Raw genomic sequence first — 13,052 nt, 5'->3', positions numbered from 1 at the left:
TAGCACCTTTCTCTGAATATGTCGCGTCAATTCATTCATCACCAAGTTAAATAAAAATAGACTAAGCATTGATCCCTTGTGTAATTCCATCTCAAATTATCCATGATTAAATAAATACTTAATTTTTTTATATGAAGTGAAAAATAAAATAAGTTGAAAATGAATCAATGTAGCTTTTAGCAATTTGAATTAAAGAAATGCGAGTGCAAACTAAAAAGTTATATCATTATCTAAGGTGAAAAGGCTTAAAACTAAAAATAAATTTGTGAAAAAGGGTTATTTTAGCTTACAATTATATAAGGTGCAACCCCAATGATGCAAAGAAAAAAAATTATTAAACCTTTCGGGGTGTATAATTATACGAGCTAAATTGTATAATTTGTGTTTTATTTTTGATTAATTAAAATAAACGTCATTCATAAAGAATCTTTTAAAATTCGTGTAAGTTCATATAGATAATATTAATTTTTTATATGAAATAGTTTTTATTTTAAAAAATAGATAAATTATCTTACGTCAGAAATAATATATATTTTTGTTCAAATTATCAATAGAATTATGTTTATAACTTTTCTAATCGTTGAAATTTAGCAAACAATTGCCATGCAACATATTGCATTAGGTCACTATGCATAGAATACCAAAGCAAACTTCAATTGATATAACGTTAACTTGTTGACTTTATACCATAATTGGTATCAAAATTAGTTAAAAACAAATAAGCCTAATAATATTGACTAATACTAATAGGTTCGTTGTATCCACCTTGAGATGATGAAACTATAAGCCAAATCATGCAAATAAATACAAAAAATTAAGAAAAAAAAGGTGTTCTTTCATATTATATCAATTTTTTTCATGGCATTTGAAAATTAACAAGAAATTTTATACGTGTCTAAATTATAAATGGCAGGTCAAAATTACTTTTTTTTAAGCAAAAGTTAGGTCAAAACATAAAAAGTGATTGTAATGACATGATTAATAAAATTGACATAAATTAACAATTAAGTGCATATGACCTGCTTAGATGATTCCATTATTAATAACAGTGACAAATATCAACAATAACGCTATATATACACTTTTTTTAAAGGTAAAAAGGATAAATATACCTTCGAATTATCATAAATGGTATGCAAATACCCTCCGTCATACTTTTGGGACATTGGTGCTCGTGCAATTCAAAAACTAGAGCATATACACCCTTTATATTAACGGACATACACATGTCACAATTTTATCAACCGATCCGACATTTATTAAATATGAAATCGATAGATAAGATTGTGTCACGTGTCCCTATGTAGTATTCCGTTAGAGTGAATGACATATATGTTCTAGTTTTTGGATGACAGGGGAATCAATGTCCCAAAAATATAATGGAGGGTATCTGCATACCATTTACGATAGTTCGGGGTATATTTACCCTTTTTCCCTTTTTTAAATGAGAGTATATCCGTTCTAAATCACAATATTGAAGGGTATATTTGTCCTTTGCCCTAATTTTTCGAAAAGATAAGAGACATAATTTAAGAAGTGGCCTGAAAAATGCTTGAGAAAACCGGCGAAGCTGACATGCCCCGACGGCTGACCCAAAACAAAGCCATTCAAAGATTGCAATATAAGACTGAAATTTGGGAATTGTGATTTTGGATAAACCCTAGACTGGAATCGAAAGATTCTCTATCCATTTACGTAAATTCAAGCTCAATTTCTACAGTAACGCCCAAATTCACTGCATTTTCTCTCTCATCCCCTATAAACTCGATGCAATTTCGCAGGTTCTACACCTCTCTAGCAAATTCTAATCGCAACCCATTTCTCCTTTATCGAAATATCACAAACCCTTTTGCTGTTTTCGACCCGAACCCACAATTTCTCTCTACACAAAGAATCTTGAAATACCGGGTTCAAAGGCCAATTTGTGTGTCCAAACGTTTTGTCTCATCATTTCCTGCTATGGCAGAAGGAAGAAGACCTACCCATGTGCCTATACCACCCCCAGAAACTGCTGATAAGGCGGAATTGTATCGAGCTCTTGAGGCTGCGGTGGGGTCGCAGTTTAGTTCAGAGCCATTGGCACCGGAGCCTCATCCTTTGATTATTGTGGTTAGTGGTCCAAGTGGGGTTGGTAAAGATGCTGTGATCAAAAGGCTTAGAGAAGTTAGGGAGAATATTCATTTTGTTGTGACTGCGACGACTAGGGGGAAAAGGCCGGGTGAGGTTGATGGAAAAGATTACTTTTTTACGAGTAAAGAAGAGTTTTTATCAATGATTGAGAGACATGAGTTGTTGGAGTATGCATTGGTGTATGGGGATTATAAGGGTATACCAAAGCAACAAATTAGGGATCATATGGCTAAAGGATTGGATATAGTGTTGAGAGTTGATATACAAGGTGCAGCAACACTGAGGAGGATTTTGAGAAATTCTGCAGTGTTTGTGTTCTTGGTGGCGGAGAGTGAAGATGCACTGGTTAAGAGGTTGATTGATAGGAAGACTGAGACTAAAGAGACTTTGCTAGTGAGAATTGCCACTTCCCGAGAGGAAGTTAGGCATATGGGGGAGTTTGATTATGTGGTAGTGAATAGAGAAGGGGAGTTAGAGAATTCTGTTAAGTTGGTGGAGTCTATTATTGATGCTGAAAAAGCTAAAGTGAGGCAAAGAACAGTAACGATTTAGAGAGTGTCTGTTTTCGAGTTTTTTGATCTGTTTTTGATTAAGTTGAGCTAACACTCTTAATGTTTTCATGTATTCTATTTATGCAAAATTGTTTTTCCTGCTTGTGTTAACCGTGTTGTGCTCTTGGTTGGTTAAAGTAGATGAAATGTTACTTCTTGCCTTTGACTGATGACATAGTTGTTTTGTTATAGTTTACTTTTGCGTTCTAATTTGATACTTGCTGGAAATTTGTTATGCTTGTTCTTTGGAGGTAGTCAGATTTTGTCCTGAAAGAGAAAGGGAAATACTTTTCTTAAAAAAAGCTTTCTTGATTGGTGTAGTGAAGCCCACATAAGTTTAGTCTCAACATGGGTGGTACTCTATACCTAGTTCTCGTCATACTACTGAAGTCGTCCTTCAGATCAGAGGGAAACTACTTTTTTTTTTCTTTTGACATCATCAGTTTTTCCTATGGTTACTGTACTGACTGCCTTATCATGAACCGGTAATGGAGTGTTGAAGGTGCAATTTGTTAGCGTCAAGAGGTTGCTTTTCTTGTCTTATTAAGCCAAGCATATTACCGTCTTGATTATGATATTGTGTGAAACGAAAGGCAATTCTTTCCTATGTTAATAGTTTCATTAGTTTGCATCTCTGCCCATTGTGCCCCGTCTGGAACTTGATGCATCTGTTTATGTTCATTTTGAGTAGTATGTTATGTGTTGCCAATTCTGTTAAGCCTATTAATCATTGTTCTGCATAAAGATAGAGGATGATCCTCTTAGTCTGTCTATTCATCTGAACCAGAACAGCTCAATTAAGATTTAATCTGCTCTTTTCATTCAATTGTTGGAAAAGAAAGATAAATCATATTCAGTGTATGCATGAGACTCTCTCTTTCAGTAGTCTTCTCAGCATGGGATGAAAAGCAAGGTACAATTATCTCTTTGAATTAGCATTAGAAAAGAAGATGGGAGACTGAAGTACCATTTAACCTTCTTGTAGCATGGGTGCCAGTAGATAATATTATACAAATTTTAGAAAATATCTAGTTTGCTGCTACTAGAGTAGCCTGCAGAGTTTATTAGAACTACTATAGGATCAGAAGAAATCTTGCTATCATCCTGTAGTTGCTGAATGATTCTAGCTATATATGGGCTTATGAACCTTTAAATATGCATATTTTTTACTCTACAGGGTGTTATTGAGGCATTAGAAGCTCTGTGATTGCTTTCCAATTTGTCTGTGAGACAATAATACCTTGGAAGATTGAGATTTGTTCTAATTTGCTAGCATTCTAATTTTGTTTGCTCCATGCTACTCTAATAATGGTCAATGAATTGGATTGAGAATTACGACTCAGATTTCCATTTGTTCTAATTTTGGTGAATAGAGTTACCTGATATTTATTGTTGGTGGGAGGTGACATGTATCCCGTAATCATAATCCAGATGCGCAAAAGTTGACTCGGACACAAGAATATTTTCAAATTCATGCATAGAATAACCTTTATCTTTATGATAATTTATTTATGATATTACACTATCTTTGAGCAAGAATCATATTCTTCTAGCTAGGGAGAATAAAGAAAGAATATTTCAGATATTGGATAGGAACCTTCGTTAGATGTTTGATGGGAACCTTCGTTATGAAGGAAGGTCAACTCTGTTATTATGAATTACATGTGCATTTACAGGGGAAGCTTCGTTGTGGATACAAAGCATCCAAGGTCGTGGCTTAGTAGCGCATCAACACGCTAAAGTTGTTTAGAAAATTTAAAATTACGATATGATATTCCAAATCTTTTTTTTTTTGAAGAATTTGAGATTTATTTCAACTTAAGAATCTAAATCATATACTCATATATATTCAAATGCGATTTCATATTGCATGTTCAAACGCAGGCAAACGGCTAATTACTTGTTGTTAATCTAATTATTATATACATTAAACTTGACTATCAGTTAAACCTTTTTACCAAAGCTTTCTTGTGATTTCCAAAACCGGCAATTAGCATAGTACCCTTGTAACAAGGAAAATTTTTAGCCTCACATTGTTAGCCTTAAACTATTTTATTTTTTTTGGTAATAAAATTTTATTTATAATATGTAGAAAGATCTTAGCCGGCTTTTATTTTTATTAATTATTAATTTTAGTTTAGGAGTCTATAATATTGAAAGAGGAAGGGTTTTCTTAATATTTTTTTTTTTATGAATGAACCACAAGACAATTATGGCTAAAATTCTCTTCATTTTCCTTCATCTCTTTGCTTTATTATTCAGCTTTCAACAATTCTGTGGTAAGCCATAGATTGCCTTTTTTCTTCTTTAATTTTGTATTTTTTTCTCAAGCAAAATTTATGTCAAATTCACAATAAAAAAATTATATGCTGGATTTGGTGTTCTAGGATAAATTTTACATACCTCATAATTATTATATTCATAGTAACTTACATCTCATATTAATGTATAACTTTTGTAATTTTTTATTCCAAGTTTTGTGCTTCTTCATATATGCTTAAACCAAAAACAACATATGCTACCTAATGATCACTAATTAATATATGTATATTATACATATTAATATTAATATACAGTACATATATATTTTTGGGCTAATAGTTCGGTAAGCTATTGCCTCACCAACTAGCTAATCAGATGCGAGCCCTTCGTGAGCCAGATTCCTCCTTTTGCTCCTCGCCTAGGAGTTATTAATAAGTGTTATTATCTACACGTTATTCACTCATACGCTACTTTTATCTTTTAAATAACCTGATAATATAAAAATAAAATAAAAATAAAAATTAGAACCTCTTCTCATATTTTAGCTTATGTCCCATTTTTATTTTTATTTTCAGATGGGAAGGTAATGATGGAGTATATTGGAGCAACAGGCAAACCAATAACATTTGATGATGTTCCAATTGATGAGGGAATTGACTTTCATTTCATTCTTAGTTTTGCTATTGATGCTGACTCTTTAGGGAACCCACAAAATGGCAAATTCTCACCTTATTGGGCATCAACCCTAACGCCAGAATCAGTTGCATCAATTAAATCCAAATACCCTAATGTCAAAGTCTTGGCTAGCCTGTCTGGTTGGAGTATAGGTTCAAAAGTCCTTAACTGGTATTGTTGAATTATGTGACCGTCTCATCTTATTAAAATTATTAGTTATTGCATGTTTGACTAATTTTATACATGGTTCAAACTAACTTATAAGTACCTCATAACTTATCTACGCGTCTGATAAACACTAAAACTACTTGGATAGTGGATACTATTTTTGTCATTAGAAAAAAAAAGTATTTTTGAGGTCTTGATGCTTATCAACTGTTTTTAATCAACTAACTCAAACGGACTCTTAATTATATTATGTCTAAACAGGTACAAGCCTATTGACACTCAACAATGGCTATCAAATGCATTCACTTCCCTCAAATCAATTGTCAACACATATCACCTTGATGGCATTGACATTGACTATGAGAGATTCCCAAAACACAATGAAACTTTCTCTTATTGCATAGGAGAATTAATAACTTTCCTGAAGAACCAAAGTGTTATATCTATAGCAACTATTGCACCATATTATAGAACAATTTTGCCATACATAGAGTTATACAAAAACTATGGAGATTCAATTGACTATGTAAATCATCAATTTTATACAGATAAAGTTACTACACCAAAAGGTTATTTGAAGGCTTTTGTTCTAAGGAGTGAACAATTTGATAAAGAGAAAGTAATTCCTAGCTATGAAGTGGATGGAAGAGGAATTCAAGGTGATGCATTTTTTGATGCTTTGAAATTATTGGAAAGTAATGGATTTCATGTTAATGGTGCAATGATATACTCTGCTGATGCTTCCTCTGAGGATAATTACATTTACGAGAGGAAAATTCAAGCATTCTTGTTAAATTCTACTAGTGTATGAAGTATATTAGTGCGATTTGTTATTTTGTAATTTGTAATATTGAAGCGAAAATAATAAGGAGATTTCAAGAGCCCCACCCTAGAAATGTGGGGCTTGTATTTATATGGATTTTCATGTTACATATTATTTAGAGCCGGCAATATGGGCTAGGCCTGTTGGGCCGGCCTGGCCTAACCTGGAATTTAATAGAGCTGAGCTAAAATTTTTGGAGCCCATTTAAGAAAATGACTTTTTAGCCCGGCTTGAATAAGCCTGTTGATTTGTGGGGCTTGAGAAATATAGGTAGGGCCGGCCCGTGGGCCGATAAAAATTAATTAAAAAATATAATATAATATTAAAATTTAAAATTAAAGAGATCCAAACTCAAAATCTATTTAAAGTTTTTTAGAAAATCACTAAGTATAGAAGTTGCATCCACCATGAAGATGTCCAAACACTTGTTGCTAGTCGAAACTGGTTACATGGTTTTTCTCAAACTGGTAATATATTTTTGTGTACATTTAAATATTATAATTCTCAATTTAGTTATTTTTTAATATTTAACTAATTGAAACCGCATATAAATTGCAAATGAAAATGAAGATGTTAAGACAACCTTCCCACAAGTTGATTCAGATATGCTTGATGAAGATGATCATGAAGTGTTAGATACGCCATAGGTTTCATGAAGTGTTAGATATGCCATAAATTTCATGATTTTGTAAGGAGTTTATTTTTTACTTTTTTATGGTTGGAATATTGCCATATTTTTTGTGTTTTATTGTGATCATTGCAAAACAATTAGATTAATATTTCTATTTAGATATTTATACTTTTACTTGAAAAAAAACTTAATAAATATTATAAAGATAATTTTATTTGTAGATTTAATTAACAAGTAGTAACATTAACACCATCTAATACTGTTTTGTCGATATTTATGATAATATTTTTAAATTATAATTTATAATTTAATTTAATAATTATAAAAATATATATAACTTTTAAAAAAGTGGGTTGGCCCAACAAGCCTGTAGCCCACGTACTTGTGGGTTGGGCCGATCGTTTTCTAGCCCACACCAAAAATGGGCTAGCCTGGCCTGACCCGTAAAATATCAAAGCCTGTATGGGTTTAGCCCAAATAGGGTGGGCTAGCCCATATTGACAGCTCTAAATTTTTATTAGATATAAATATACTATTGTTAAATTAGTACTTTAGATTATAATCTACATTAGTTATGTATGTCTCTAGAAGTATCATTGTTTGACATTACATGAGAAGACCATATGTCTTTCTTTGTGAAGGAGTGATTCGAAATTATGTTAGGTAATGATACCTTCTGGGAAGGGGGGGGGGGGGGGGCTGAAGGCCTAACAAGTTCAATTCTTCTTTTCCATCAAAGGCGGTCCTTTTTCTTTCCTCAAAGAAGTTCCATGAGTTATGAAAGAAACTTTGAACTCATATTGGTTATGAATTGGGGAACGAAAATTGAATTTTATTAGATGGGCTTCTTGTCTTGCCATCTATCAACTTTTTTGTAGATGTTCACTTACATCATATTCACAATAGGCCTAGTCAGTGAAAAAGCCTACAAGTGGTAATCGTTCTATGTCCAATCCACCTATGAACAATTATCGCCTACATAACCTACCTCAGGGACAAGAAAATAATCAAAACAACTTCAATATTTGCACAAAGAAACCAGAAGAAGAAAATAAAATAAAAGATTATATATATTTAACTTTCATTTTTTTCTCGAGTTTGAATTTAAAATTTAAAAGTAGTACTTTATACTGAAATTTCAATTGTAGAAACTTTATACAAATATTTTTGTTTCAAAAGTGATTATTTTTCAATTATTTCAAATAATGGATAAATATTAACAAGTGGCCTAAAAAATCCAAATTATTTTTTACGTTTAATAGTGAGGGTTAGAGTCACGTCATTATCTTAGAGCTTCAATTTCTATAAGTAAAACTCCATGATAACATCATAAATTTATAATTACAACATGACAATAACTATTTATCATTTTTTTTTCAATTTTAATAAGGATTTGTTACATTACATATCCACCACCAGGATAATAACCGAAAAATGATAATTTGGTATATTATTTTATAGTTTACACATAATAACGTAGATTTATTTTCTTAAATATATTTGACCAACGAATGTAATTATTTTTGGCCAATGGTCAAGACAAGTGAAACTTGCCTTGTGTACAAAAATTTGGGCCTGAATTTGTAGAAGATGTTGGGTCTTGGCCCAAATGTGGATCCGCTTTAGCCCTTAACATCCGATTCTGATCACAATTCACCAATTTCCATAGCAGAGGAAGAAGAAATAGTTTACTCCAATGGCGTCTGGATGGGGAATTACAGGGAACAAAGGGCGATGTTATGATTTCTGGATGGATTTCAGTGAGTGTATGTCTCGATGCAGGGAGCCCAAGGACTGTGTCCTTCTTAGAGAAGACTACTTCGAGTGTCTTCATCATTCCAAAGAGGTAAGCATTTCGATTCATTTGATTCCGATCTTTTGAATATTTTCACCTTTGCTTAAATTGCCCTTATCCTGAAGATCTAAACAAGTCAGCATTTTGTTTAGGCAACTTGTCCTCAGCTGTATTTAGGAAAGTTAGGGTTTTTTTGAGATTTGATACCGGTGTGTAAATATTTCAAGTGATTGAACATCCTATTCTGTGGAGTTTCCAATAAAAGCTTCTCAGATTTAAATTCCCTCAAAGTATGGGTTTTTTCATTCCTCCAACTTTAAATATATGTGATTCTAAGCTGAATTTGGTGTGCTTACAAGTGTGGGAGCTGTAGGAGGAGATAAAGAGGGCTTATGCATTACACCAGAAAGCTGACTTGATATCTTAGTAGTCACTATAGTTATTGATGAATTACCGCATTTTGTAAATTGACAATGTAAGTGACAGTGTTAATGATTAGCTGGAACTATGGAGAAACAATTTTGGAATGCAAGGTTTGTTGAAGTAATATAGTATACATGCTGACAATACTGTAAGTTTTGTCCTCATAAGAAGAACCAAAGTAAAGTGGGATTGGGCGAGATTATATTTTCTAAATGTAAATAATTTAGATATTTGAGTCTAGCCTTACATGAGAACGACATGATAGATGAAGATATATCACATATGATGAAACTAGGATGGTTGAAGTGGAGGAGGTGCTACATGATTACAATGTGATAGAAAGATACCTAATAAAGTCAAGGTAACTTCTGTGGAATGGTTGAGACTAACAATTTATATCATATATGGTAGTGAATATTGGTCCTTGAAGTGTCAACATATCAATAAAACAAGTAACATAGAAATGTTCATGTTAAGATGGATATGGAGTCAGCAAGATCATACAAGATTTCATCAAAAAGATCATACAAGATTAGAAACAACACACCAGAAAGATAGTTCAAGTAGCACACATAGACATAAAATAAGAAAGATTGCTGAGATTGCTTGGCCATGTAGAGTGGAGGACCTCCAGATATAGTATTCATTTATACTTGTACTGCATATCTTGGAATACCAAGGAATAGATATATTTATAAAGATTATGTTTTTATGTCAAGAAAAATCCTACATCTGATGAATCATATGGGAAATGGAGAAAGTGGGTATTTGTTAGTCAACCTATTGGAAAATTGACCGAATATGCATATGGCTGATGTCAAGTGGCCAGGCATCATGACTGATATACCAAGTATGCATGGATATGATTTCAAATGTTTAAATTTTAATTACAAATAAAGGTCTGTTTATCAGTCTGCTTCATTATTTCAAACTTGAAATAGAGATCTCGAAGTTTGAGGAGAGTATTCACTTACAAAATATCAACTTTTTTCCAAGTGAATTTCATGTCCAAACACTACTTCAGCTTCCAAATATCCTTTTTCAATTTCAACTTACTCTTCTTTCCCTTTCAAATTTCAACCAAATCATGTCCAAATGCCAATTGATCTTGTACTTGGTTTATATCAGTATAGCTGTTACTTTGAACTAGTTATAATGGAGTAGTTTCACTGGTTCCCTTTAAGCTTTATTTGGGGGAAATTGATGGTTACCGTCGATGATAAAATTTGGCCTACCAGCATGCCACATTATATATCTGCTAGATCTTTTCATTTTTTGGATCATATCAAACGCATTATGCAGCTAAGCAGCTGAGCAGGACTTAAATGCAAGTAGGTGCTCTGAAGTCTTGTCATGTGATAAGAGATCTATAAATGATATACTGTGCTGATTGAAGGTCTTAAAATAAGACGAGATAGACCTAAATTAATGGAGGGAAATTGTCTCAAAAGACCTTTAGATTCTTTAGATTACAGATATTTTCTCAATATTTGTAGAACAGATGTGGATTTCCATCCTTTGTCCATTTTAGAGTTATACCTGGACTTATTAATTTGATAAAAAAGTTATACCTGGACATACCTCTTTGATCTGTCTTATTTAGGGTCTCTCATTCTTATAGAAAATAAAAATAAAAATTTAGGGTCTTTCAAGTGATTTGTTAGAGAAGCCATGAAAGCAAAGACATTGCTGTAAGTAGGAAATGAGAGCATTCATTTTTCAAGGATTGAACTGGAACAGCTGTAGTTAAGCGCCTTGTGTTCATTGACTCTTGTCCTATATCAGTAGAAAACATCACAGCAGCTAATTTTTTATGGAGTCTTAGAAAGAGCCGAATCTTGATTTATACTGCTATTTTCTCCTCTTATTTGATTTTGGCTCTTTCATTAATTGATCTCCTTGTCACTATCAGCATTACTATCTACTCTTCTTAGAAGCATTATTATTTTTTCTCTTGGGAGTGCCTCAAGCTGCTGCTGAGATTTTTCTCATAAGTTGGGGGCTTGAGGCTAGGTGTTTTATGGTCCTGAGGAGATGTATAAACCTCATTAGTTGATGGAGGAATTATATTATAAATTGATGAAGTAGTAGGACAGAAGCTGCAATAGCTGTTTATAGATGTCACCCAGTGAAGTAGCAAACCCTCTTTCCATTTTCCGTGTTGGGAGTACACATTTCAGTTTGTGTAGCTCATATACTACTTGTTGTATTAATAGATGCTTAATTATCTAATATGTTGATAAGTGAAGTAAATGATGGAAGCCTTTTCCAAGTTTAGCTACTGCAAGAATTTACCTACATCTAGGAAACTGTGCTTTCTTAGACTTAATTGCATTAGTTGAGTGAGGAAGGTACCTTCTACTGTGATGGTGCCAAATTAATTATAACTTCTGTTCTCAAAGTCAGGATTTGCTAATCCCTGACCTTGAGCAATCACATATTTGTATATAGAAAAACTCTGGCATTTAATTCGACCCCCCCACCCCCCGCCCCCAAAAAAAAAAAAGAAAAGAAAAGAATGTGATGGAAGTATTTAATAATCTCAATGGACAGTACTTTTCTCTGCTCAACTAAAAGTGATATCTTTCCTCCCTGTTTATACAATCATCCTCTGCTCATCTTAATCATTAATTTCAATGGGCAATACTTCTCTCTGCTCAACTGAGTGTGATGGAAGTATTTAATAATCTCAATGGACAGTACTTCTCTCTTCTCAACTAAAAGTGATATCTTTCCTCCCTGTTTATACAATCATCCTCTGCTCATCTTTTCTCAAAAACATTTAGAAAATGATTGCTCAAATATATTCATAAATCGTTCTGGTACTTTTCATTGTACTCTTTAGTTACACGGTTGTTGTTTCCTTCACTGCAGTATCAACGTAGGAACCGAATCTACAAAGAGGAGCAGCGCCAATTGAGAGCTGCTTCACAAAAGAAAAAGGAAGGTGTAGACGGTGGTGGTGGTGGTCATCACTGACCTTTATTCTTGATCAATCATGGTTTTATCAACCAAAAGACATTGAAGTAAACTGTATGTTGTTTTGAATTTTTGAAATAAAGAATTAAATCAGTTGCATTTGATGTGAGCTGCATCATTGAAATGACTCAGTTCAGTTTCTTTCTCATATGGCCTTCGTTTTGTTGGTGATATGCAACATATGTTTTAAGGGCACATTTACTTCTCACCGTTGGCACTGGACTTATGTTATCAGTTCTTTCTTTGAAATCTGTGACTCTTAAATAGAGCAATCATTTTCCTCAAGTATATTATGTACAAAATGAAATTCGCGGTGATCCAATCTGGAAGCCTGCATCGTAGAATGAAAAGAGCTAGGATTTTGCTAAATGATATGTAACATCCTCAGTTTCTTTACCTATTTTGATAAATCCATAACTTGTTATATGTAGATAACCTGATACAATATAGAGTGATGCACCTCAGTCTCATAAAAATATAGAGTGATGTACCCTTTTACCTAAATAATGAATATTGACTCTAAGTTCAATATAGTAAATGGTTATTCATTAGTCTAAACTCCAAGTTATTGGTAGAAAATTAATGGGTGCAACAAAAGCTACCAAACCTAGTATA

General features: G+C 32.9%; 3 protein-coding genes across 3 annotated transcripts; all 3 read left to right on the top strand.

Annotated features, from left to right (window-relative positions):
* The first annotated feature begins 1,614 nt into the window (after positions 1 to 1,614).
* LOC125835943 (guanylate kinase 2, chloroplastic/mitochondrial) lies at positions 1,615 to 2,781 on the top strand. Its single transcript, XM_049515052.1, has one exon. It carries the CDS (start codon positions 1,768 to 1,770, stop codon positions 2,680 to 2,682), a length of 915 nt encoding a protein of 304 aa, XP_049371009.1. The 5' UTR covers positions 1,615 to 1,767; the 3' UTR covers positions 2,683 to 2,781.
* A 2,739-nt stretch (positions 2,782 to 5,520) lies between these two features.
* On the top strand, positions 5,521 to 6,597 carry LOC125835721 (chitinase 2-like). Its single transcript, XM_049514824.1, has 2 exons — positions 5,521 to 5,789; positions 6,048 to 6,597. The coding sequence occupies exons 1-2, from the start codon at positions 5,530 to 5,532 to the stop codon at positions 6,595 to 6,597; spliced, it is 810 nt and encodes a 269-aa protein (XP_049370781.1). The 5' UTR covers positions 5,521 to 5,529.
* Positions 6,598 to 8,854: 2,257 nt separating this feature from the next.
* Positions 8,855 to 12,585, top strand: LOC125835957 (NADH dehydrogenase [ubiquinone] iron-sulfur protein 5-B). The gene is made up of 2 exons (XM_049515062.1): positions 8,855 to 9,086; positions 12,333 to 12,585. Exons 1-2 carry the CDS (start codon positions 8,937 to 8,939, stop codon positions 12,435 to 12,437), a joined length of 255 nt encoding a protein of 84 aa, XP_049371019.1. The 5' UTR covers positions 8,855 to 8,936; the 3' UTR covers positions 12,438 to 12,585.
* The last annotated feature ends 467 nt before the right edge of the window (positions 12,586 to 13,052 follow it).

This window comes from Solanum verrucosum, unplaced genomic scaffold, assembly GCF_900185275.1.
Source record: "Solanum verrucosum unplaced genomic scaffold, falcon-dt-bn FXZP01000128.1, whole genome shotgun sequence".
Taxonomy (NCBI): domain Eukaryota; kingdom Viridiplantae; phylum Streptophyta; class Magnoliopsida; order Solanales; family Solanaceae; genus Solanum; species Solanum verrucosum.
The sequence above is the reverse complement of the archived record's forward strand: the minus strand, read 5'-3'. Positions and strand labels throughout refer to the sequence as shown.

Bases quoted from the DNA above. Each gene is read 5' to 3' on its own strand.
- LOC125835943 (XM_049515052.1), top strand. From the start codon at position 1,768: ATGCAATTTCGCAGGTTCTACACCTCTCTAGCAAATTCTAATCGCAAC.
- LOC125835721 (XM_049514824.1), top strand. From the start codon at position 5,530: ATGATGGAGTATATTGGAGCAACAGGCAAACCAATAACATTTGATGAT. The intron at 5,790-6,047 runs GTATTGTTGAAT...ATGTCTAAACAG, and splicing joins GGTTCAAAAGTCCTTAACTG to GTACAAGCCTATTGACACTC.
- LOC125835957 (XM_049515062.1), top strand. From the start codon at position 8,937: ATGGCGTCTGGATGGGGAATTACAGGGAACAAAGGGCGATGTTATGAT. The intron at 9,087-12,332 runs GTAAGCATTTCG...CCTTCACTGCAG, and splicing joins GTCTTCATCATTCCAAAGAG to TATCAACGTAGGAACCGAAT.